We start from the raw sequence: 23,848 nt of genomic DNA, 5'->3' as shown, positions 1-23,848 counted from the left end.
CCTTGCCCTGTCCCGCCGTCCCCCTGTCCCGCCGTCCCCCTGTCCCTGCCCAGCGCGGAGGGCTGCTGCCCTCTAGTGCTGCCTGCACCCCGAGCTGGGTGCTGGGGACAGGTCCCCCCCGGAGATGTCCTGCACCACCTTCTCCAGAAGGAAAGGCAAGGAGCGACCTTCTTGCTGCCCTCCTCGCCGTCTCCTGGAAGCTCCAGACACTCACGGGCACCACGAGCTCGCTGGGTGAAGATTCCCGCTGGTGGGACAAAGCCGCGGAGGGTCTGGCCGAGCCGCAGTCTGGATCTAGCACCAAGACGCACAACACAATTATTTTTTTGTTACTTCCCCCCCCCACGGCTCCTGCTCTGGCGAGAAGCCTCGCTTTCGCCTCCAATCCAACCCCCCATCCCTACCTGAAAGGCCAAAGGGCCTCCAAGGCACCGATCGTCACCTGCCACCAAAAGTCTTTCATCGAACCCTAAAATGCTGCAATTTGCCTTGAAATTATGCTAGAACCCCCCCCTCGCTGGACTCGGCGGTGCTGGGAGCCTGCTGCTGCTAACGAAGCCGGGCAATAGCCCTCAGAAAACCTCCGGCCTTTAAAGCCAAGCTGCAAAACCAAGCTCAGAGCCAACCCCAGCCGTGCACAAATCCTCCTCCCAGGAGCACAGACCTGTCCTCGCGCCCGGGTTTTAGTCAAACCTGGTTTAGAAGCCCGTTTTTGGCTCCCCAACCTGGGCAACAGCGTTACCAGCCGGGGGGGACCGAGCGTCGAGAAGGGATCCGCACTACCAGCAACAGGCAAATAGTGGATTTTAAATTTTTTTTCTCCCTTCCATTAGCGTGCTTTGAAATGCAGCTGATTTCCAGAGCCCAGAACATGCAGGGAGTGAAGAGTGATCAAGGAATTGCCGAGTTATTTTTAATAAGCTAAAAATCAACAGGAAGGACTTATTTACACCCATTTCACCGGCATGTGAAATCACATCAAGAGATGTTTAGATCAATGTTCCTCCCTCTGCTCCGCCGCTAGGAAGAATGAGACGAAGAAATAAACAAGAGAAGAGTTTCAAGCATATAAAAATAACTGTAATATTTTAATACAAGGAAAAAAAAAAAACAATTTACAAAAACTTCACACACAATACATCAGGGACTTTGGTGCTGGACACCAGACTACACAAAATCCACAGAGAAAGGAGTTACACGCACAAGCGCGCAGGACGAACACCGGAAAACCCGCGGGACGCTGCTCCCAGGGCCACCAGCCTGGCACCTCCTCCAGCACCTCAGGGCAGGGACTTCTCGTAGACCAGGCTGCTCCAGGGCTGCCCCTTGGCTCCGTCAAGGTTTCTCAGCTCTCCGCAGCTGCCCGCTGCCTAACACAATCCTCTCAAGGGAGTTCCTTCCTTCCGTCAGTCTTCAGCTCCCAAAGGCTACTGCTATTAAATAAAAAAATAGCCCTTCTTCTGCCTATTACAAGGATTCAGAGGCAGCTTACGTACCCTCCCCACACCGACGTGGGCTGTATAAAACCCCTGGGACTGATTCAACCTGGTAAGCCCAGCCCAGCGCAGCACTGAAGCATCACCCCAGGGAGCTCAGCAGGTCCTGGGCACAAGGACGTTTCAAAAAGCCAGCGTGTGTTTCTGTTTCTTTTCCAGGAGTCAAACCCCGAGTTTTGGGCCATGAGGGTGGGTGACCTGGCTGAAACGGCAGCCGGTGACATGCGGCATCTTACATTTTATATGGTAGAGAAAGGGTTAAGTCTAGAAAACCTACAATCGGCAACTGGAAAGTGGAGTTGTTTTTAATAATACCCCTACTTGGGGTATTGTCTCTTTCATGGGATTTCACAAGAGATGAAGAACAGACGAGGTCTCACATGCAACAGATCCCAAACAGGTTGCGCAGAGAAGCTGCGGATGCCCCGTCCCTGGAAGTGCTCAAGGCCAGGTTGGACGGGGCTTTGAGCAAGCTGGTCTGGTGGAAGGTGTCCCTGCCCATGGCAGGGGGTTGGACTGGGTGATCTTTAAGGTCCCTTCCAACCCAAACCACGCTACAACTCTGCGTTATCCTGCTCAAACCCCTTACCTCTAAAAGTACGACGTTATACTGAACACAGAGCGGGATGCGACCGAAACCTCCGCTACGCTGCAGGAAAAGCACAAGAATTTTCTTCCGCAGACAGCAGGCAGCAAAGATTGCCTTTCACGTGAACGCTACTCTCTTTTTTTCCCCCCCATTTTATTGTTGTTGTCAAATTACGGGATGTGTTCAGGAAGTTCCAGGCCCACAGTTACCTGAAGTTTAGAAAATGCCTTGCTTTATGCCGTGCTTGCTGCCTGGAACACCTACCCAGCAGAGCTGACAGGGCAGGCTTTAAGAGAAATACCACACGGGATCTAGTCTAGCAAGGAGTACGTCTTCCAAAGTCGTAGTTTCTCCCCTTTTCAGACCCAAAAGAGAGGCAAGGTCCCACACAAAGAACCCAGCAAGCTGCAGAGCACCTCGGAAGTACTCAGATCTCGGGCTGCAGCAAGGGGTAGAGCCGGACACGATTTGCTGCGCTGCTACCGCACCTCTACTGCGCGTTACTGCAGCCAAACTGCAAGCTACCAAAGCGGGACGGGCTGTCCAGCGCTGCGCTCAGCCATCCAAACGTGCATCGGGATCAGAGAGCTGAAAATCACCTTATCTGAAAAGAAACCACGACTTTAAAAGGTGTGTTCGAGTCAGGATGGCAGCCGTTCCAATGTCTGGGGGGGATAAACCCCGACGAGTATGAAGGGAAGTGATCTGCGCTTGCGTTTCACCAAAGACCGCTTCGCCCTGCTCACGGGAGGACGGCTTCGACGCAGAGCTGCGCTGCCCAGCTGGAAAGCCAGAGCACCGTATTGCAGAGAAGACTCTGAAGTAATATCTCCGTTTAACTGATATCATCAAGGGAAGGCGCTGATGGCTCTTCAGAAAAGCAGCTCTTCCACGCTCCCTGACTGGAGAGCAGTTATACCGAAACAACTGGTGCTAGCAGCACGGCAAAGAGAACACGAACGCTCTTCTCGCTAAAGATCTCGGGCGTTTCCCAACGCAAGATCCAAGCCTGGGAAGAATTTCTGCAAAGAGCAGGGCAAAAGCAGAGACACGCGGGAGGAAGGGCAGATTACAAACCGTATGCGGGCTGCTTTTCTTTTTTAAACTGCTGCCCACTATCGGCATCTCTGTTGTTCTGAGAGATCACGTATTCAGTGTGCCGTAAGAAATTTTTTAGAAATTTAAACGCCTTCAGAAATTTTAGGGGTTGCAAACTGCAGCAACCCAGTTTGCAGGCTGTATGCAAGACGGCACGCAGAGAGAAAACAGAGAAGAGTACAGCATGCATATGGGAAGGAGAGGTTTCCTCCGGAAACAATAGTTTAGCAACTAAGAAACATAAAATGGAACATTACAGAGAAGATCCCAAGTGTATGGCTGAAAGAAAAAGTAATCTCTTTGGTATAGTTATAAGCAGCCAAGTTTTACAATACAGAAAAAAAACCAACCAAACAAAACCCCCCGCTATTTCATCTTCACGTTTGCTTGTAGCAGATCTCAAGGTCAGAGGCCGACAGACACTCCTGACGCTATGCCAGCACTACGGCGTATCGGCGTTGTGGTCCGTATAGAAGCATTACGGGCTGAAATGGGGATCAACCCGAGACATGGGACTTGCGCCTTACCTTTCGTCTCTAGCGTACACAGCCAAGAATCTGCGGTAACAGGATTAAAGCCTCTCTGCCAGCAGAACGCTGTCTGACAGGCCACGGTACGGGTCAGAGGAGACAGAAGTGGTCCATACGGTTTTTACATGCCGGGGCTGTGCCGCTGTTCTTTCCCCTTTACAGACAATTTACGACATAATGAGACCGCGATGCCTTTCATTTGCGGAACATAAAACGCTGCAGCTGAACTCTATAAACTGTGAAATGGTTGACATTCAGCACTCAAAGGAATCTTGATGGAGGGAATAGAGCGCAAGTCTTCTATTATATCACCACCATTAAACAGATGTAGAAGACTACATAAAAAGGGCTATTTGGTGTCAGCGACCAAACGCCCTACAGACAGACAACCGCCACCTTCGGTCAGCGTATTTGCGGATATACTCCTCCTGAACAAACCTGCGCTGCAATTGAAGATTGATTTCAACTGTTTACAGACAGAAACGCAACAGTCCTCTCCTTCTCTGATGAGGTCACCCACAATTAGTTTAACAGTCGGTGAACGGACGCTTTGAAGCGAAACGCGGGCTTCGTGACCCAGGAAGCGCCCCGACCTCGTAGGTCCAACGTACAGAACCTGCGCCGAGTCAGGCTGAATCCAGGAGTTCCAGAAGAGCACCGACTGCGCCAAAATAACCCTGAAAAGCAGACAGGAATAGCTATTAAAAACACAAACACGGGCATGCACCTGACACAAGAGCAATAATATTACACGTACGGGGTACTTTTAACAACTTATAAAGGAGGGCCGAAAGAACTAACTATAGGTAGGTATATTACAAAAATAGATTCTAACTGTAATCGCTGTATTGGAAGGCAGAGCTGCACAGAATCATCTATACTGTCAAGAGTCTTAAAAGGAAGTTCACAAGCAAGAGGAAATTGGTATTAAACAATTCTGATATTAGCTACTGGAACAATATACGTGTTTCTTGTGACCCCGCGCTGGGCATGGCAGTAACTGTGGCTGTAGTAACAAAGCACTGGGAACCTGCTGCAGAGTGTGTATCATCAACAGCTACCGACTCCACACGGCTGTTTCCACAGCGTACAAAGGATTTTCCCTTTTTACAGGAGACACAATAAATTTAAAAACTCATTTCACCTCATGTTCCAAGAAAAGTGCTTTCAACTGTCCCTTCGACCAGTAGTCCAAAGCATATGCCAGAAGCCTCATCGAGATTGTATTGATCCGAAGGAAATTGCCAACAAACACCACTCGATTAATGTTCTGCAAGTATTAAGGAAAAAAAAAAAACAACCATGGAACATTAAGGCTAAATTCCATTTTCTGCTCGCAATGATGGGGTTTTCATCACCTTAGAGTAAGAAGAAAAGAGTTACACTTATAGTGCCTTTCAAAAACACCACATGCAGCTTTTCAAATACATTTGCCGGTGAGACTTGATGAAAAACAACAAGCTGAAAGCAGAGGGAAATCACCAGTCGACACTAAAGCAACGAGATCCAGAGAAACTGCATCACCCCCAATAGCTGTTCTGGCAGCTCAGGAGCGTAACTGCCTTGGTGAGCGGCGATGGGAGCTGCAGAGAGAAGAGTTATAATGCATTTGCAGCTTTCTGAACTTAGAATTTTAAAACTGGAACCAAAAGAGCGGATCTGGAAGCGAGAGACAACACAGAGTCAGCTTGGGGTCTGGCAGCAGCAAGAGATGGTTCAAAAGAGCGAGGTGAGATCAGAAGGGGGGCACCGGGATGGTCAGGAACTGCACTGGGAGGGGCCAGAGACTACGCTGGAAGACAAAAAAAAGAACTGTACTGGGCACTGGTGAGGCCACACCTCAAATGCTGTGTTCAGTGTTGGGCCCCTCACCACAAGAGAGACATTGAGGGGCTGGAGCGTGTCCAGAGAAGGGCAACGGAGCTGGGGAAGGGTCTGGAGCACAAGGCTGATGGGGAGCGGCTGAGGGACCTGGGGTTGTTCAGCCTGGAGAAAAGGAGGCTGAGGGGAGACCTCATGGCTCTCTACAACTGCCTGAAAGGAGGCTGTCGAGAGGTGGGGTCGGTCTCTTCTCCCAGGTAACAAGTGATAGGACAAGAGGAAATGGCCTCAAGTTGTGCCAGGGGAGGTTTAGACTGGATATTAGGAAAAATTTCTTCACCGAGAGGGTTATCAAGCATTGGAACAGGCTGCCCAGGGAAGTGGTGGAGTCCCCATCCCTGGAGGTATTTAAAAGACGTGTAGATGAGGTGCTTAGGGACATGGTGTAGTGGTGGTCTTGGCAGTGTTAGGTTTACGGTTGGACTCGATGATCTTAAAGGTCCTTTCCAACCTATACAATTCTATGGATTAAGTGACTGCTGAAAGTGTCAGGCAGGATCTGCAGAACATTATAAACATCCACAGTTCTGTCAGAAAGCAGTACCAGCCAGGTCATGTTAAGACAGGCTCTTTTTTCAGACTCTTCCACACTACCCGGATATCCACAGGTCTAACTACAGCCTGTCTAGCTTAGGGATTTGAACAGAATAATTGATTTTTTGCTATGAGATCCTTATACTGGCTAGGCACACTGATCATCAAGTGCCATCTCCTCTCTCTCCCACCAACTCTGGCCTTTGACTCATCATTAAAAAGCTGAATGGCTCTCTACTGTTTATCTGAAAAAGAAAAAAAGAAAAAAAATATTTAGAAACCCATAACCGACACAATTCTGAAAGAAAGGAAAAGACCAACCAAGTACTGATATTTTGAATTTAAATCAGACTTCCAGCCAAGCTTTTAAATCCCAAAATAGTTCTCCTGAGCCAAGTGATGAACTCTGAAGCTTTCTTGTTCTCCAACTAGAAAATAATTTTCAGTTCCTCCTCTTACTGAGGAATTGGGATCAAGTCCTATCTGCTCCTTCACTCACGTCCTTCTGCGGATTTTCCTTCTGTCCCCACATTCATGAACACTTTCCCCTAACTGTTCAGCATCCTCTCCGCATTCAGCCGTGTGCTCTGGAGTGGGGACTCAGCAGATGTATTGTGGGCAAGGCTGTATATAACACACCTTGCCTAGTTTCAGGAGTAAACGAAGGTAAACAGTAAGCATCTGCCAACAGCAACAGGAGTCTGGAGGATGCTTCACCCCGTTAGCTCATCCCATGGGAACAGGCTCAGAACGGAGCGGAGAGCATGTCTCTGTTCTTTCATAGCCCTGTACAATGCTGCTTGACATGAATGCAACAAGGCAGCACTGTAAAGAAGCTGAAAGCACAAAGATACGGGAACGGCCGTGGAAGTGGTGGGGCCTGACCAAGAAACCGAGAGGAACTCGTAAAAACAACACAGGAAAGGTATCCAGCCCCTACGCCCCTCCACCCACCCTTCCTTCTCTCTCAGCGGTCCCAAGAGCTGTAGTTTATCGCACACCTACCGCTCCTCAAACCACCGCAGAGAAGCTGTTTAACTCCTGGCCAAGCAGAGGACCTAATGAGACCAAGAGCCAACCCCTAATTCATTCACAGCTCTTCAGTTTACAGCACAACGATCTCGCTCAAACTACACAGACGAGCAAGGACAAAATTTACAGAAGAATCCAAAACGTGCGGATTACAGCTTACTGAATATCCACAAAGACGAGTACAAGCACGCACCTACCGAAGCGTATGCAGGGAAAGAGATACTGGGTGACAGCAGCACACAAGTGATGCTTTAGACAGGAAGCAATGAAACAGATTTCCCCTTAATACCTCGTTCAGTGCACACATCCGTGCTATGGAGCCAATGTTATTAGTGATGGTTATTAAAGTAGCCTTCGCGAGGTCCTCTTTGCTGACAGATTCCCGCTTCTCCTTGCTCATCATGTTTCCAAAGCTGTAAAGACAGTTTTCGGGTTAAAGGTCCATTCGCATCAGAATTCCAGGAGAAAATGGGAACTGCTAATTTAACCAAAGTGATTCATCTTGAAGTATCTCTTTCTAACTTAAAAAGCGTTGCTATCAGTAATCTAGATCTGGTAAAGCAGAACAGCAGAAGGAACGGTAGCTCTCCTAAGAGACGTAAATCCAGTTTTTCATCTGTGCAGAATCTCCCATGAAAATAAAAATCAGCCAAGTCATTACCTGGACGCTACAGCCCAGCCTGGCAATCCGAATCGCTCGTAGTCTCCTCCGTAAATGTCCCGCACTAGTTTGTCCACTTTGGTGCTGTCTCCATGGGACGCCATCTCCAGGGCCTCTTCAAAGGTGGAGCAACCGGTAAGAAGGCAGCAGAGACCAAAAAAGGTTCCCCCTCCAAGGCTGCAACATGAAGCAAAATGAAAAAAGTCACCTGCCTTGCTTCTAAAGAGACAGAGAAAGAAAATGGCTCATTCCACTGACAGCTCAGATTACTCAGGCACGCATCTGAGTTAGCTCAGGTTGCCCCATTCCTTCAGCTGCTTCTCTTTTCAGTGAGAGCAATCTTGGAAGAGCAGCAGTTTTGTTTAAATCTGTTACTTTCAAATAACTTACAGCCTGTAAGGAATCCCCACGCCCTCACAGCCTTCTGCAGAGGGCATGTTTCTACATGAGAAATTAATTTTCTTTTTTTACAATATCCACCTTCTTCCCAGCACTCAGAGAAGTCAATCTTAAAATAAATATTAGTCCTGAGGGGTAACTGGAGTATCAGGGCACAGCTATTCAAAACTTAGGGGAAAAAAATACGTTCTGTTGACTTTACTGTACACACATGCCAATAACGATGTATAATAAGAGTAAGAACTGTACTCCGGGGGTTTTTTTATTATTATTGCTAACTTTCAGGAAATTCAGGAAAGCTTAAAGCCACAGAGCTCTTTGGCTTTGCCTGGCAACAAGAGCCACATCTTCAAGAAGGGTAGCTGCAGCAGTGTGCAACTGTCTGGGGAGTTACTCTGTGCCAGCATCCCTTCCACCAAAATAAGGTAACTTTTGCAAGTCAGGATGCAAATCTCTACTGCTAGGATCAAAGCTAACAGTTGTTAACCTGATCATTATATCTGGGATAATCCCAAACTATGGGATCTCTCCAATGGCAAATAAAAAAGTTTAGAAGCTGTTTTTTCAGTTGCCCTGCTGTAGGAATTAAAGAGACTGGTTGCAGTAAGGAAAGCAAAACATGAAATTCAGGTTCTCTCTTCCAGGAGGGATCTTTGTTGGCAGAGATGAGGGGCTGCAGTAGAAGCAGGACCTCATTCAACTCGCCACCTTTAATGCAGCCTGTCCCTGAAAATGTCACCTACAATGCAGAATTTCACCTACAATTCCAGATTCTAAAACAAAACTCAAAGTGAATTTACCCCTCACAGCACTCACCTGGTGCCCGTCACCCGTTTATAGTTTTCTTTTGAATATACAGCCAAAATGCTGACCCCTGAGCCAATGTTCACCAGAAGGAGAGGATATGGATTCTCCAAGTTGAATGGGAGCTTCTGGCATCTTTCAGCATCCGTTGGGTTTTCAAAATAATAGCACTCTGAATGTCCATTGAATCCAACTGAATCAATGTACAAAACTCCTTTAATAAGGCAATCGAGTTCATCTAGCTTACAAAGCTGAAGGTCACCCACCTGGCGGGAAGAAAAAAAGAAAGAAGAATATTCAAGAAGTAGCTAAGGATCTCAAGTGTTTATGCTCAGGGCTAGAAAAACGCATTCCCTGCCAGCTCAATTCAGCTATCTCCATTACTCTCTGTGGTGGCTGAGAGAGAAGTACAGATCACAGGAGGGCTCCATCTCTCTCCACGCACATGCACTGCTAACTACCCCAGCCCTAAAGTGTGCAGACGCGGAAGAGGGGGGAAATGAACAACTGGATCCACAGATGGACGCCAAGAGAATCCCATCAACTTCCATGGGCCTGATTTAGGCCCTGACTCTGAGGCATTAGCATGAAAGACAGAAAAATGAGAAGGGACTTAACTGTTGGACCAAAAAAAAAAAACAACCCAGCGAAAAAAACACCCAGAAAACAGAGGAAGTTATTAAATTGTTTTCCCCTCACGTCACTGCCTTGACCGCACAAAAAGCCTCTTTATTTGGTGCATTTTTTTCAAGCCCTGGTTAAACGAAGTATTTATCACACATGTTTTTCACCTATGAACAAGACTCAAACTTACAACGAAGCCACATGATGATGTCAAACCCCAACTGCTAACCTCCTTTCAGTTAATTTACCACCAAATCTGACTGAACCTCAATCAGCTCACTCACATGTGTGTTAGAAATGAAACCACATGAGCAAAGGAACAATAAAACAAGTATTAAGCACATGAAAGATAGCAGTGAGAAAAAACCACAAGACTGAGATCAGCATCATCAAGAGATTAGTAACACAAAGTCTTGTAAGAGCACAGGCTGTGGCAGCTAGTGAATAATTTTAGAGTTATGGGAACGTGACATGCACTTTCAGGAAAGAAAATATCCTAATTTGGAGATGCAAACTTGACTCCACATGCTGTTTCCTGAACCAAGTTTAATTAGAGTTAGGTACGCTCTTCCAAAGCTAAGATTTGGAGAAGTTTTAAAGTCTGCAGAGAAAGTTTTCTAGTTTTAAGCTTTAGAAAAATTTCACTACCAGATCCTAATTGTATAGAAGCCAAAAATGCATACTGTGCGAAAGTCCTGCTCAAATTTGTACGCTCCACCTCCCGTGGCACATAAGGTAGTATGGAGGCTTGAGAAGTGTTTTTCGCTTCCCATTTGAATAAAAGCAGGCATGTCATGAGTAGGAAAGCGTATAAAGTGCAGATTGCCTTTACGTCCACACAGGGTAAGGTCCTTTAGTTCAAGGTGCACATCTCGAATGCCTGTAGATCCGTAGGCTACATTTGATGTCAGGTATTTGCGGATGCTTTTGAGATTTTCCACTTCTTCCTCCTCCTCTTCAGCAGTGATGTCCTTTGGTTCAAAATAAACAAGTTTGACCAAGGTCCCTCCAATATCCAAGCCAAACCAAGGAAAGACTAGAGAGGAGCAAAAAGAAAAGAAACAGGGTTTAATACCGTCAGACCACCAGCAAAATACTTATAAACTGAATTAATTCATGCCATTCTCTAGGGACTCAGAAATGGAGGCCCATTGGATCTGTTCATTTCTAAAGTGGAAAACACAAGAAAAAACGTTAGCAGCCTGGTCTGTCTTTCAGAAGCGTGGCTGAGACTCCTCTTAATGGACTTAACTCCTGTTTTCAGATACCTCCTGTTCGGGAGCTCCCAAAACCTGATATGCTATCCTCAAAATACTAACACCACCACCGCACACAGCGCAGGTCTGACAGTATCCACAAACCCGCTAGATACCACTGCAATTTTAATCCCCAGCTATTTCTTTTATAAAGTTCTGATCCAGAGCCAGAGCCAAGGATAATACCAGTGCTTTTACATCAAAGGGATGTACAAACGTTAACTAATTACAACACATAACTGAGGTAGACAAGTAATCTAAGATGCCCCAGGGAGACAAAAACAAATGTCTAATTGGATTATTTTATTAGTCAAATTCCCCCATGGTACAAAATATGCATTAGTGTCAGGCCCAGCAACATTTACAGCTGTATTAGATAATGAGCTTCTTGGAAAAGATCAAGAGAAAACCCTGATCAGATGAAATCTGCGATTAGAGCCGAGAACTGGAACAGATTAATATTACTATTAATGAGCTAAAGGATAGGCTAGAGCTAACAAGATACACGGGCTCCAGAGCAAAGAGAAAAATGTAGCCACATGTTATGGCTTATGGCAGCAGGATTAAACGCTTACGGTTTTTTCCAAAAGAAAAAAAGGAATGTTTAGAAAATAAACCTGAATGTAGCATAGATGTTACTAACATTCCTCTGGAAAGGAGGATCTCAGGTTTTAGTAAAATTCTTACATGTCAGAGACAGGCATGATAACATGCTACTGTTATTTTTGCAAAATATGTTTGCTTATCTGCAGACTGATAAGCGTGGAACACAAAGAAGCCCTCGTTCCTACCGCCATTTGAAAGAGGGCATCCCTCCAGTTAAGGTCAGGGAAGCAGCAGCCTTCCCCAGAACGCAGAATTGCCCAAGCAGGAGCATGTTCCCTGTCCCCCCGTCCCAGCAGCGCAGGAGGTGCAAGCCGAGGCCCCGCCACTCGAGCTGCAGGGAGCAACAACCAAATACCGAGAGGCGGCACTGAAGAAAGCTGAACAGCAAAGAAAACAATCAGGGGGCCGGAGGGGAACTCACTCCCAGGCCAAACCATCTTTGAAAAGCCACAAACCCGACCGGCAAGCACATGTTTGAAGACAACGTATTCCTCCTCAGCGGGTTGACTTGGTTGCTGTAGGAGCGGAGGTAAGACAGGCCCTTTCAGAGCATCACAGTTCCCCAGGAGCTGCTGGAGCCACCAGCTACCCACATTCATTTTATACCACTGAGTTATTTTTATATATTTACATAGAGGCCACCCCCAACCATCACCAAAAGAAATCTTGAAAGAAGATGCAAGCTCTATTTTTAGGAGGCACATCCAAATCTCAATCATCCTCTATTTCTAATGCACTTACTTCAAACAAGACAGACATAAAAATAACTGTTCATGAATGAGAGAGAGAGAGAAATCTGAATCACGGCCCAATGGAGGGAGAAAGCAGAAGCAATTCAAGGACTTTGGACAATTTCCTCATTCTGCACTCCTTAAATGAATTTCAGGATTGCAAACTCCATCAGCATTTCAGGATAGAAAGTCTACCAAGTGCTTTACTTGGAGAAAAGTTTAGCATATGTATCCTATTTCAAGATTCCCTCAAGAAAACCTTACTATAGCTAAATTAAACAGTTAAGTTACTTCTCAAAAGAGGAACATGGGCTGCCTGGGCCTCATTGTGCAATGTGAGGAGAACCATATTCCTGGGGACACCAGAGCAGGAGGAGCACCCTCATGGGAAGGGGAGTCCAAGACCCCAGAGTATAAGTGAAGGGAAAGGCAGGACAAACTCCAGGATTTCTGTACCCCTGAAAGAAAGGGCCTTGTCGTGGAGGAGTGCGGCAACAGCAGCTGAGCTGCTGCATCTTCCACCGCTGGCAAACAGAAGTCAGAGACCACGACCACTCCAACGGGGAGATGGACACTCTACTTGCATGGCAGGCATCAGGACAGCAAACAAAACCCACCAAGAGTCCGCTTGCTTCACTCGCCTGCTCCTCCTGACACCTTAAGCCTAAAAACCTGTACACAGGCCCACCTGATGCGATATTAAAGCCATCTCCAATATGGCATATACATCCATAAGTCAGCAGTCCCCATATTAATGGCAGAACAGGATCCCCTCAAAGTATTTTGTCTTTCCTTGAATCCAAGTCCTAGATTTATCAATTAACTACTACAGAAAAATGCTTTGAACAAGGATCATGCCCTGCTATTGAGAGAAGCAGCAATAAAAATACCCTCAGCGTCACACAGGTAAAAATAGGGCACTGGCAGCCAAACCAGAGCCTTCTGCTGCTGCTCCAGTCCCTCCAGTGACTGGAACTGGTAAACACCGCTCTGTTCAAATACCCAGTTCATGTATATGATCACTAAAACCAGTTTCCCCACGTTCGCTGTGCTTTTCAATACTGCTTAAACTCTGTTGGAAAACTAACAAGCTCTACGCAAAAAAAAAAAAAAAAAAAAAGAACAGGAAGAAGTTTCCCATGTCACTCAGCCAAGTCCTCTCCCGTCTGTTGTGGTCACAGACATCCCGGACTCCCTTTCCACAGATTTCCCACTCCTAAAAGCACTGGGCTGGTTTGTCGTCTCTGCTCTGACAAAGGGATTGGTTCCAGAAACCTCCTGTCCTGGTGCCGAGAAACCTCCTTTTGATTTCTAGAATATATTTGTTCCTGTCAGGACCTGCAATTTTTTTTCTGCATTATGAAGCCTGCACTTTTTTTTTTTTTTAAAGTATCCCCACCCTTGTATTTAGAGACAGCAATCCTCTCCTCAACCTCACTTTGGCAGGCTACGCAAGGGTAAAAACGGGGAGAAAGCAGAGGATGGGGTCTCGGAGATGCCCTCATTGGGGTTCAGCAGAAGAGCATCCAAAAACTAAGGCACAGTGCTCTGCTGGAGCCACATAACTAAAAATGCCATATGGGCTGCTCCACCACAAGCTAACGGGCTTCCACCTCAGAGCAGACACTCAGCTGGTAGTAGATGCATTTGTTCAGTAGAGTAACACTAGTTCATTTTGAAGTTGGTTGTGAAGTTCACACACCAAACTCCTACACTCAGGGACACAAACCTTCCAGATTTTAGGGCAGGATAATCACCAACTCGGTCCATCAGTTTAGGAAGCTTTCCTAGTCACAAAAAAAAGGTAGCAGCTCCTTCGAAACTTCATCCCAGCTCATTCTCAGCGTCCTCAAGACCTTCAGTTTTTTAATATACATAAATTTACTTTTGATTCAGGTGTTGTTATAGTTGCCACTGAGCTAGCAGAACATCAAACATGGGGTTAAAGCACGACAGTTATCCACTGTCTGGCACACCAGAAGACACGGCTAATGGGGAAAAAGGAATGATGCCTGCAGAGCTTGGTGTAAAGTGCGGTCAGGTTGGGGCCAGGGCTTACTAGTCTTCACTCAGCACTGGCCCCGCTGAATCCCAACTGGCCCCAAAAAGAGCATCCAACCCCCCGTGCAGGGACACGGCCTCAGACCGGAGCTGGCTCCACACATCCGTGCAGCACCAGCTGCAGAAAGCCTCTGCACGGAGCAGCTGGTGTTCTCCATCTGCCAACAGCTCAGCTTCAGTAAGTCACCAGGGATAAATTCTAAAAGATAGCCTGTTAAGGTAATTAACTTAAACCAAATGATTCTTAATTATGGATCTCTCATTATATACATCCCAGCCACAGGTTAAGAATCCAAGGAAGAAGTCTGCTTGCTCAAAATTAAGTACTTCTTTACCGTATCGTAAAGGATTTTCTATGCAGTAAAACCTGTACAGAGCACTCAAATAATCTGAGGCAGGGACAAAACTTCCCCTATAAACCCATTTTGGTAGGAAAGTGGTGTGGCACACAAACAAGAGGAAGAAATTATTTCAACGACATGGAGAACCATTTTTTTTTTCCCCTTACACTCACAGGAAGTCAGCCAACACAAACACGCAGGGCAGCAACAGCTCTTCTATATCTGAGAACTAGAAAAATCCATGCCTTCAAATGGAAGAAGGAGGAAGCTCTCTTGGATGAACGCCATCACCATCTGCTACCGAGATTTCTCTTAAAACACTGATTTCTCCCAGCATCTACAGTGCAGTTGAAAGGCATCCAAAGACCTCTCCCTTGTAAGCCTCTACAGCGTTTTTTCCAAGAGAGCTGCTGCAGAAGACAGCAGATCTAGAGCAGCGTGAGCACTGGTGGCATCCAGGAGCCTTTGGGCAGCCCGGAGGCTGATTTTTCTCAGTCAGAAGGTTCTGCTGAAAAAACCTGCACAAGAAGATACCAGCTTTAATGGCCGAGGCAGAAAATGCAAACACTGCCTCTCCTCACCACCTCCCCACTGCTACTTGGAGCCCTCTGTGCTGGGAAAGAGCCTCACACATCTCTTCTTTATGAGTGCTTACCAGAAGGACGGGGAGGATGAGAAACCCGTAGGCAGAGCACAGGAAGAGCATCGTGGTGCAAACCTCTGGACTCTCCTCCTGCCCAGCACCTTCCAGGAAGTGTTTCATCTCTCCCTGGGTATTTGGACATTTACAAGAAAGGCAGGAAATCCTCTTCTCAAAGCCAGAACTGTTCTCCATTCAAAACATTCTACAGTCTTTTCCTTAACGAAACTCTCTACATTACTTTGTTAGCACAGTGACAGCCCGCTAACCCCGCTCTCAAACGCTGCATAGGACAAAAAAAATAAATCCAATGGTGTTCAGCATGAAAAGTAGCGAGGGTACAAAGCAGGTGACTTAAGGAACTGGCAAGATTGTGGCACCACTCGGCAGATTAGGCACACAACGACGAGCCTTATTTTCATTTGCTTCCCTAATGCAACATACTGCAACAGCAGCTATAAAGCATCCTTAAAGCCAATTTTTCTCCAAGAAAAAAATTCTTCATCTTTTGGCCTGAGGAAGTATTGTTTTCCCTTAGCACAGACAATACACTTTTAAAAAGCAGCTCTATACATACATTTTCATACACACAATTTACATACAGCTCTTTGTCTTAAAAATAAACCTTCTTCTAACGGGCAGATCTATGGATACGCAACAACAAACAAAAGGCCAGTCTGCAAACAAAGTTAAGGGCTTACAGCTAGCACTAAGTAACCTCACACACAGCAAAGCTCAAGAAGACTATGAGTTCCCACAGCGAGAGCGGCCACCCTCCCTTCATCTTCAAATCCCTTTTAGAGTTAGGCTGTTAGCTCTCTGGGGCCAGAAAAATATAATGCCTTTATTTGTTATGTAAATTACTTTATAAAACTGGACACTATATAAATAAAAAAAAAAACCTCAACAGACTTATTTTGAAAGCTGCAGAAGTGTCGAGATGAAAGAGGCGATATAATTAAAGATCTCCATGGTGGATTTTCTTCATAGGACAAGCGGCTCGAGTCGTATTTCAGACTGATCCTGAAGTTATGAGCCAATCTACCCGAAGGTAAAAAGATTAGCCTGCGGAGGAGCAACGAAGACTGACAACTTAGTTGAGCGTATGACAGCATCTCTATGCGTACTCTAAAATATTCAACATTATATTTTAATAGCATTATACCGCGATGGAAATTTTACAGCTAGGGAAAAAAAATATTAATCAGCATTTAATATAAAGTGACACTAAGTCTACATATCCTCCCATCTCTAAAAATAGGCTCTGCTAGGAATTCACATTTCATACACAATTCCAGAACATAACAAGGTATTTAAAAATCAAAGCTTAAATTTAGTACTGCAAAGGAGCTGCCAAAACAGTATTTTATTTGTACCTCTGCTTGCATACTGTGTACACTGAGGATTTAAAGCAATGTGCACATTATTATGTCTTTGCATTATTCTGACAGAAGATACTAAAACTTTAAAAGCAAAAAGGTATCAGTTGAAAGAACTACAGAATTGATGAGGACACGCTTTTAAATTTTTTTTTTAAACCACACATGCATACATTTTTAGAAACAATTTGCGGGATGCTCGCTCTTCTTGACATTTTGAGTATAGGCTTTCTTTTGGAATTCACGAACACTCTACCATACAAACATACTTTACGCAGCTTACTTCCCCTCCCCTTTTGTCAAACAGTAAAAAGTTATGGACGATGCCTGCCAAAAGCATCAGAACAAGGTTTTTTGGGTTTTTTTGGGTTTTTTTTGGTTGGTTGTTTTTTTTTTTTTTTTCCAGAGAACAGACAAACAGGCTACAGAAAGGAGAAGCATACTTTGTTACCAGGGAAAGAACCTAAACTCACCTCTGTCAAGGAAACCAGGTTCTCAGGGAGGAGCAGAAGAGCAGTGCAGCAGCACAGGAGAGCCAGAAGAGAAGGGGAAAGGGGGGAAGCTGGTGAACTGAATCGATGACCTGTTTCCCTTATCGTAAGGAAGATTCATTACTGTAAAATATTCCCCTGCTCATTATGATCTGGTCATCATTGGTTTTATGCCTGGCACTTGCACCTACCCACAGGTGGGATCTGGTATCCCACAGTTACATTAAAGTAAATGTAAATGCGAATATCCTCTTTACTCATCTGGGGTATTTCCAGTCCAGTTTTTAGTGTAGGTTTCAATAATGGTACCGATAATTCATTACCAGAAAGGAATTATTCTGAATTGCCTCTGGAGCTGATAAAGCTTTTTCTATATTATCATTTCTGCCTGTACTAATAACCCTGTCAAGCTCCCCTTCACACCCCGCCAACATAATACTCCAAAGCAGCTAGGAACTTCCACAAATCTCTGCTTCACAACATTGTCATGGGTACTGCTCACTCCAGAGAGCAACGCGTCCTTGACTTCTCCTCCTTTTACCCGTGGCATACTGAAAATCACGGCGTCTGCGATAAAGCTCTTTAGTTCCTATGAAATGCACCAAGAAACATCAAATAGCCTGAGGTGCACGAAGGCACGCAGCTCGGACGTCAGCTGTACTGTTGCAGGTCAGGTTATTTCAGATATATCCAATCTAATTCCCCTCGGTCTCAGACCTTCCCTGATCTCTGCAGTGAAACAGTCCTCACTGCACATTGCTGGACGACTACAGAGGAAGAAAGATCACGAGCTTGAACCGCAGGCTGCTGAAATCCTTTCATTCCTGGGGAAGCAGGGCTCATCTGCCAGGGCATCTGCTAGCACAGGCAGCAAGACAAGCCTCAAGGTCACTGAGCTTGTTTGCCACATACCAGCAGCAGACAAGTGGAAGCTAAAGTAGGACGTTTTTGATCAGACGCCCATTAAGCAGTTTGCTTTCATTTAGGCTTGCTTGAATCTTCCTTAAGATGGGATCGAGCATTTTAACTTGAAAACGTAATTTACTCTGACATCAGACATTGTCCCTATTAAGGGATGTACTTGCTCCAGCACATTTCTCATCCAATTACCACAAAAATCATTTAGGAAACACAGGCTACATTGTAATCCCGAATCACACTACGCTGACCTTCCGGACTGGATTCAAATCCTGTCTTGGAAGCTGCCAGAACACCTGTTTTCCTGAAAGTATCCCACGCCAGTCTCTGCATTTAACTTTACCGCAACAAACCAGAGCCTCAACGGCCAACTCAATCTACATTTTCCACAGAAGACACAGAAACTGCCCCCAAGCAAGGCAGAAGAGAATAAACCCCTAATGCACAGCTCCACCTAAGTCCACCCTAATTTTTAACGAGAGACCTCCTTCATTTCCCTACAGATGATCAAAACCTATTAACTGGCATGTCTCTAATTAACAACCCCACAGCTCCCATGGGTAGGTTTTGCTGTGATTTCCTTAGAACAACAGCCACACAAGCGGATTTTCACATACCAAGTTGGTTTTGCTGCATCTAAATCACAAGGACGCTCACCACTGCTAGCGCCAGTACACCCCTCTACTAAATTTCTCTTTCACTCTATTAATTCTCAGATAAGCAGAAAACCCTACAATTACCTTAGTTATTTAACATTAACTTTACAATCATTTCCCGGTGCAGGATCGCTCCTGTCATCTCGCACGATCTGGAAATGAGAAGAAGGGAGAGGCGAAGGCAACGCAGGTTAGCACAGCCACGCTGACGCTACATTAGCATTGCTGAGCTGCACTCGCCTGAAATCAGTAACGCAAGCAGCATCCAATTCAGCAAATGTCTTTGCAAGTATTTTGAGATATAATTCCTATTTTTCACACTGAGACAGGGCAAAAGAGAAGCTTCCTTTTTTTCCAGCAACCAAAAAAAGAGAAAGAACACTGTTTAGAACTTTACATTAATACAGTAACAGTAACATCTCAGCACTGCCAGCCAACAGACCGAGTCTTGCCACAAGATGCAGGACAATTTTGATTCCTGTTTTCAGCCTGAACTCATTTGCTGACGTCCTTTTAATAGCTGCGCAGGTAACGGGGAACTACATTGACACTATTTCATTTTCAGGGTATGGCAATTTCCTTCCAAGAGGAAGGACTCCAGCGCAAGTAAAGAAATCATCACTCAGCTCCACTTCAAACATGGCTGAAGTCAGCCACCAGCCACAGCCACCTGCACGGCAGCTCCTGCTGCTGCCAAAATGAAGGCTGCCATCCATTTTGCACCTCGCTCCCCAGACCGCTTCCGATACGGCGTTCAAAAACGTGGTTCAGGGGACGGTTTTTTCCTTGCAAAGGTCTGTGCCCAGCCCCTGCCAAACCTGCGGGGTTCTCCCCTCCCCAAATTTACACCATTCTCTTTGGTCTCCATTGCTTTTCTTCCACTAGTGACCAGTCCAGCCCCACAGCCTTCACCCCCTGGCTCTGGCTGCACACCCTGGCCCCTCTGATTGTCCTCTGGCTCCTCTCCCTCATCCTCTGCGTCCTTACCAGTGACCTTCCCCCTCCCTCTCTGGTCCAAGGTCCCAGACTCGGGCACCTCAGCACCCACCACAGCCCCGACCTCTGCGTCCTGCCCCCCAGCCCAGGCACATCCCACCCTCCATCTCCCACAGCTCCCGTAGCTGGGCTTGTCCCCAACCCGCTGAGCCCATGTCACTGTCCCCAGCCCGGCCGTGCTCAGCCCTCGTCGTCACCCCACCGTGCTGGCCCAGCGTCCCCCCACCCCTCCCCATTAAGGAGCCCCTTTCCCCCAGCCCCACCCCACCCCTTCTGACCCCGCCCCCTCCCGGCCCCACCCATCGTAGCCCCACCCACTCCGGCTCATTACCATAAGCCCCGCCCCTTCCCCGCGGCCACCCTTTAAACTCCTCCCACAGCCCCGCCCCCGCCCCAGGCCCCGCCGGCCGCGCCCCCCCCTCCCGCCGCACTCACGCGGGCGGTTCTTGCGGACCGAGTCCCGGCGCTGGCGGCTGACGGAGCCGCCCCGTTCGCGGGGCTGCGGCCCCGCCGCGCTGTCAACGCCCGCCGCGCCGCTGCTCCGCCGCCGCGGGGGTCCGGGGTCCGGCGTCCCCCGCCGTCGCGGCTTCTCCTCCGCGCCGCCGCCGTTGCGCAGCGGCTCCATCCGCAGCGCGGCCCGGCCCCATGGGCCGCCCGCCCCGCCGCGCCGCGCCGCGCTCCTCACAGCCGCCACCGCCGCAGCCACCGCCTCCAGCGCGCCTGCGCCAAACGGCCCCCCGCGCGGCGCGCGCGCCCCCGGCCCCGAGGGGGCGGGATAGACCGTGAGGTGGCCCCCAATCCGCGCCCTCCGCCGGACGGAGCGACAGGCGGCTTCGCCAATGGGAGACACGGATTGGACGGCAGCGGGGCGCCAGGCCCTCCCCCTCGCGTTCGGCCTCGGCTACTGACAAGCGCGGCTACCCAATCGAATGCGCGAGCTCGGTACGGGGCGGGGCTTAAGGCGCCCGCGGGGCGGGTCGGTATGCGGTAGCGTCGACCTATGGGTTTCCTTTGGAAAGAGAATGACACGACAGCTTCCCAATGACGCGAGGCGGCTGCCCGGTCGGGGCGGGAGAAGGCAGGCAGAACTGACAGGCCGGGTCACTATGGCAACGCAGAAAGGGGCTGAAAGGAAGACCGCAGTAGGCCCAGTTGGAGTGGGCCGCGCGGGGGGGAGGGGGCTGCTTTGCATGCGATTTGCATATGCAGATAGCGAGGCCTCCTTCATCCCCTCCCTGCGGCTCCCCGGCCCCCCACCATGCCGGGCCTGCGCCCCACGGCCACGGCTCTCCCGCGGTGGCAGGGCCGGGCCGGGGCCTAGGCCTCCTGGTTCCCTTCCTCCAGCTCCTCCTTCGTTAGCCGTCTCCAGGAGGCTCAAGGTGGTCGCTTGAAGGGAGGCTGCTCTCTGGGCCACATAAACAGCACTACCATAAAGTGCCATGGAATCAGGTGTTTCTGAGCTCAACACACACTGGAGGACAGCTAGGAGAGATGTCCCTTGCAGAGCTCAGGTATTCCTCTGACAGGGGAAGGGGCAGGTGGACAGCAGAAAGAAGTCCCATTCCCCTTCACAAGGCCTCAGAGATTCAGCTGGATCCAAACTTCCTCTTCCAGTGAGGGCAGATGAAAATACTCGAGTTCTCCAATGATCTTGCAAGCTCAGTAGAAAGGATGGACACAACAAAATGGGAGCGAAGACAGGAGGTTTAGGAGGAGAGACAGAAAGAAACAAGGGTCGAGGATACAGTCAGACCCAATCTTCACCTCCCCTGTAAATCACAACGTAATTTAAGTGCTGATGCATCCTATTCTTTAAACTCTGACCCTACGTTTACCGATGCTGAGCTAACAACTACAGCAGTAGCCATCCAGGCAGCAGAAAAACTGAGGTGACCATAAAGAAGGGTGCAAGCAACGATCAACAGGATGACATTGAAGAGGAAACCAGACTCCCGGACTATATTATGCCATAACAGCTCCCGTTGTGACACGACAGAGGTTCCTAGGTGGAACATTAATTGATGTCTAACAAACCTAGAGCACGGCCGAGCGTGTAACTGCAATCCGGTAACCCACGGTGCTTTTCACCTCCACCACGTTAATCTCAGCTCACCGCAATCCTCAGGCATTAATTCGATACCAAAAGGATAAGCAGCTGACCTTCAAAAAAGGTGTAATAATTTCAGTAAGAATTTGCCGCATTCTGGTTGCTGTGGTGAAAAAAGGGCAAAGAGATGGGCCAAATTTAGTTTGTATAATTTTAAGATCCTGTTGGGCAAACGCAGGAAGCATATAAATGAGGTTGGTGCCAATACGAGATAAAGCATAACCTCTCTGAATAAAAATAACCCTTCTTTCTAAAAGCGTTGCCTTCTTTTTTGTTAAAAAATGAACTTGCCGAACTTCACCGCCTGAAGTTCAGAGCATCGTCAATAGCGAGCCCTGACTGCGTGTCATATACCGGGGTTGTAAGTCAAGAGCTCCAGCTGGGAAAGCAGAAAGCGAGGAGAGCTAGTGGGATGTCTCGGCTGTGAATACACAGCAGAGCCCTTGGGAGCCTCTTCTGTGAAAGGCAGCGTGGAGAGGGCATGTAACACTACTGAAAAGGGCTGTTTCCATCACGCTGCTCAAAAGCTTCTTACTCGTCCCCAAAAGGCATACGCCGCGGGCCAGCTCAGCCCTAGGGCTCCCTCGGCAGCGAGGGGTGAGCCGGAGCCGGGCACGGCGGCAGTCTGGGTGACGTCGGCATCTCTTTTCTGCAGCTCAGGCCAAGCCCAAAGCTGTTCAGCAGACGAGGAGCGGTACCTGGTGAGCAACCACAGCTGGTGCCTGCACACCGGAGCTGAAGCCAGGGTGGCAAAGGTGGCCCAACTCCCTTTTCTGTGCAGGATCCCAGGATCTGATTCAACCAGACAATCTGGATCATGGAAGAAGCAGCGTGAGCAGTGTGCCGGGCTTGGTGCATGCTGTCCACCTCAGCACACATCTGCTCATGGTGTCCACCTGGTTACATCCAGTCCCTTCCTTCCCAGCCTGCCACCGCTCAGCCACAGCTGCGTATGGCCCTACTTCTCCCAAAAGCTCTACTAGCTTGCAACAGTTTGCAACTCGGACCTCTGCTTAAAAGCCCTTGGTGCATTTCTCTGCCCAGAGCTTGTCCAGTTCCTCTTTGGCAACCACAACATCCTGAGGAGACCGACTTCCGCAGCTCAGCTATACGCTGCATCGAGAACCACCCTGCCCGTGCTCATCCTGAACCTGCCGTCTGCGCTTCCTATGACCTGCCCTGGTGGGCATCCTCTAGACCAGGACCTATGCTTGCTCCAAAACGAGGTCTGGAAACTGTCCCCAGATCCTGTCCACCTTTCCTGATATGGTCTGATGGCCTCAGTCTCACTGTGGCACTGTCAGTAGAGCCCTTCAAAGCATTCCCTCTGGCAACGGTTTCATAAACCTCCCACTCCTCAAGACCCCGGCACAGATCCAGACATCGCTGTGAGCAAGAGAGGGGTTTACCTGCCCCTTTCACCAGAGGACCGCAGATGCGGTGGTTCTCGGCACTGTCTGAACCTACCCCCGCACCCTGGGAGGTCACCTTTAGTCTCTGGGGTGGTGGAACAGGAGGTGTCACCTTGACACACCCAACACGCAACCCCAAAGATCAAAGCAAGGGTCTTACCAGAACTGGCTGCCCAGAGGCAGGACCAAGGAGGAGGAAGAGGCGAGGAAGCCGAATTCCCAGCAGACACTCCTCAACACGCCAGCAAGGGTTCTCCAAGAAATCCGAACGCAGCTCCACAGCAAGGGAAACAGTCCCAATGCCCACGGACAGAGTCGCTTGAAATGGCGTATGGCAAGAGTTGTACAAACAGCCTTCTCTAAAAGCACCTGTCTTCTTAAACGGGAAAACCAAGGTGCATGAACTGCAGCAACCCTCCCCAAAAAAAGCAGAGGAGAGCTGTTTGGATCCTTCTTTGCAGCCTCCACTCCCTGAGCAGGTAAGTTAGGTGATTTAATTCTCCAGCCAACTTCTACGTGAAAATTTTCCTTGCTCCAGAGAGGCTTCAAAAGCTGAGACGCATCCCCCTCATCTTACAAAACAGACGGCAGCCTCACAAGTTGTGT

General features: G+C 48.2%; 1 protein-coding gene across 5 annotated transcripts; it reads right to left on the bottom strand.

Annotated features, from left to right (window-relative positions):
- Positions 1 to 1,069: 1,069 nt before the first annotated feature.
- On the bottom strand, positions 1,070 to 20,528 carry PANK2 (pantothenate kinase 2). 5 transcript variants are annotated; one of them, XR_012775431.1, is made up of 8 exons: positions 20,159 to 20,454; positions 10,332 to 10,684; positions 9,037 to 9,290; positions 7,822 to 7,998; positions 7,450 to 7,573; positions 4,858 to 4,983; positions 3,711 to 4,390; positions 1,070 to 1,433 (listed from the first exon to the last, which is right to left on the bottom strand). XR_012775431.1 is itself a non-coding variant. In XM_075499483.1 (7 exons), the coding sequence occupies exons 1-7, from the start codon at positions 20,346 to 20,348 to the stop codon at positions 4,340 to 4,342; spliced, it is 1,275 nt and encodes a 424-aa protein (XP_075355598.1). In that variant the 5' UTR covers positions 20,349 to 20,528; the 3' UTR covers positions 1,806 to 4,339. The 5 variants fall into 5 exon arrangements, 2 of the variants coding, with proteins under 2 accessions (XP_075355598.1, XP_075355599.1); XR_012775432.1 differs by having other exon boundaries at positions 4,152 to 4,390; XR_012775430.1 differs by lacking the exon at positions 1,070 to 1,433 and having other exon boundaries at positions 1,806 to 3,867; positions 4,152 to 4,390.
- Between the last annotated feature and the right edge of the window lie 3,320 nt (positions 20,529 to 23,848).

Source organism: Mycteria americana, chromosome 4, assembly GCF_035582795.1.
Source record: "Mycteria americana isolate JAX WOST 10 ecotype Jacksonville Zoo and Gardens chromosome 4, USCA_MyAme_1.0, whole genome shotgun sequence".
Classification (NCBI taxonomy): Eukaryota; Metazoa; Chordata; class Aves; order Ciconiiformes; family Ciconiidae; genus Mycteria; species Mycteria americana.
This window is presented reverse-complemented; position numbering and strand designations above follow the sequence as displayed.

What these genes read in the sequence shown, in the direction of transcription:
- PANK2 (XM_075499483.1), bottom strand. Translation starts at nt 20,348, where the DNA reads ATGGAGCCGCTGCGCAACGGCGGCGGCGCGGAGGAGAAGCCGCGACGG. An exon ending in GGTCCGCAAGAACCGCCCGC is followed by an intron (nt 10,685 to 20,158) that starts GTGAGTGCGGCG and finishes GCTCCTCTCTAG; the next exon opens with TCTTTCCTTGGTTTGGCTTG. An exon ending in CACTTTTCTTGGAACATGAG is followed by an intron (nt 4,391 to 4,857) that starts GTGAAATGAGTT and finishes TCTGCTTTTCAG; the next exon opens with GGTTATTTTGGCGCAGTCGG.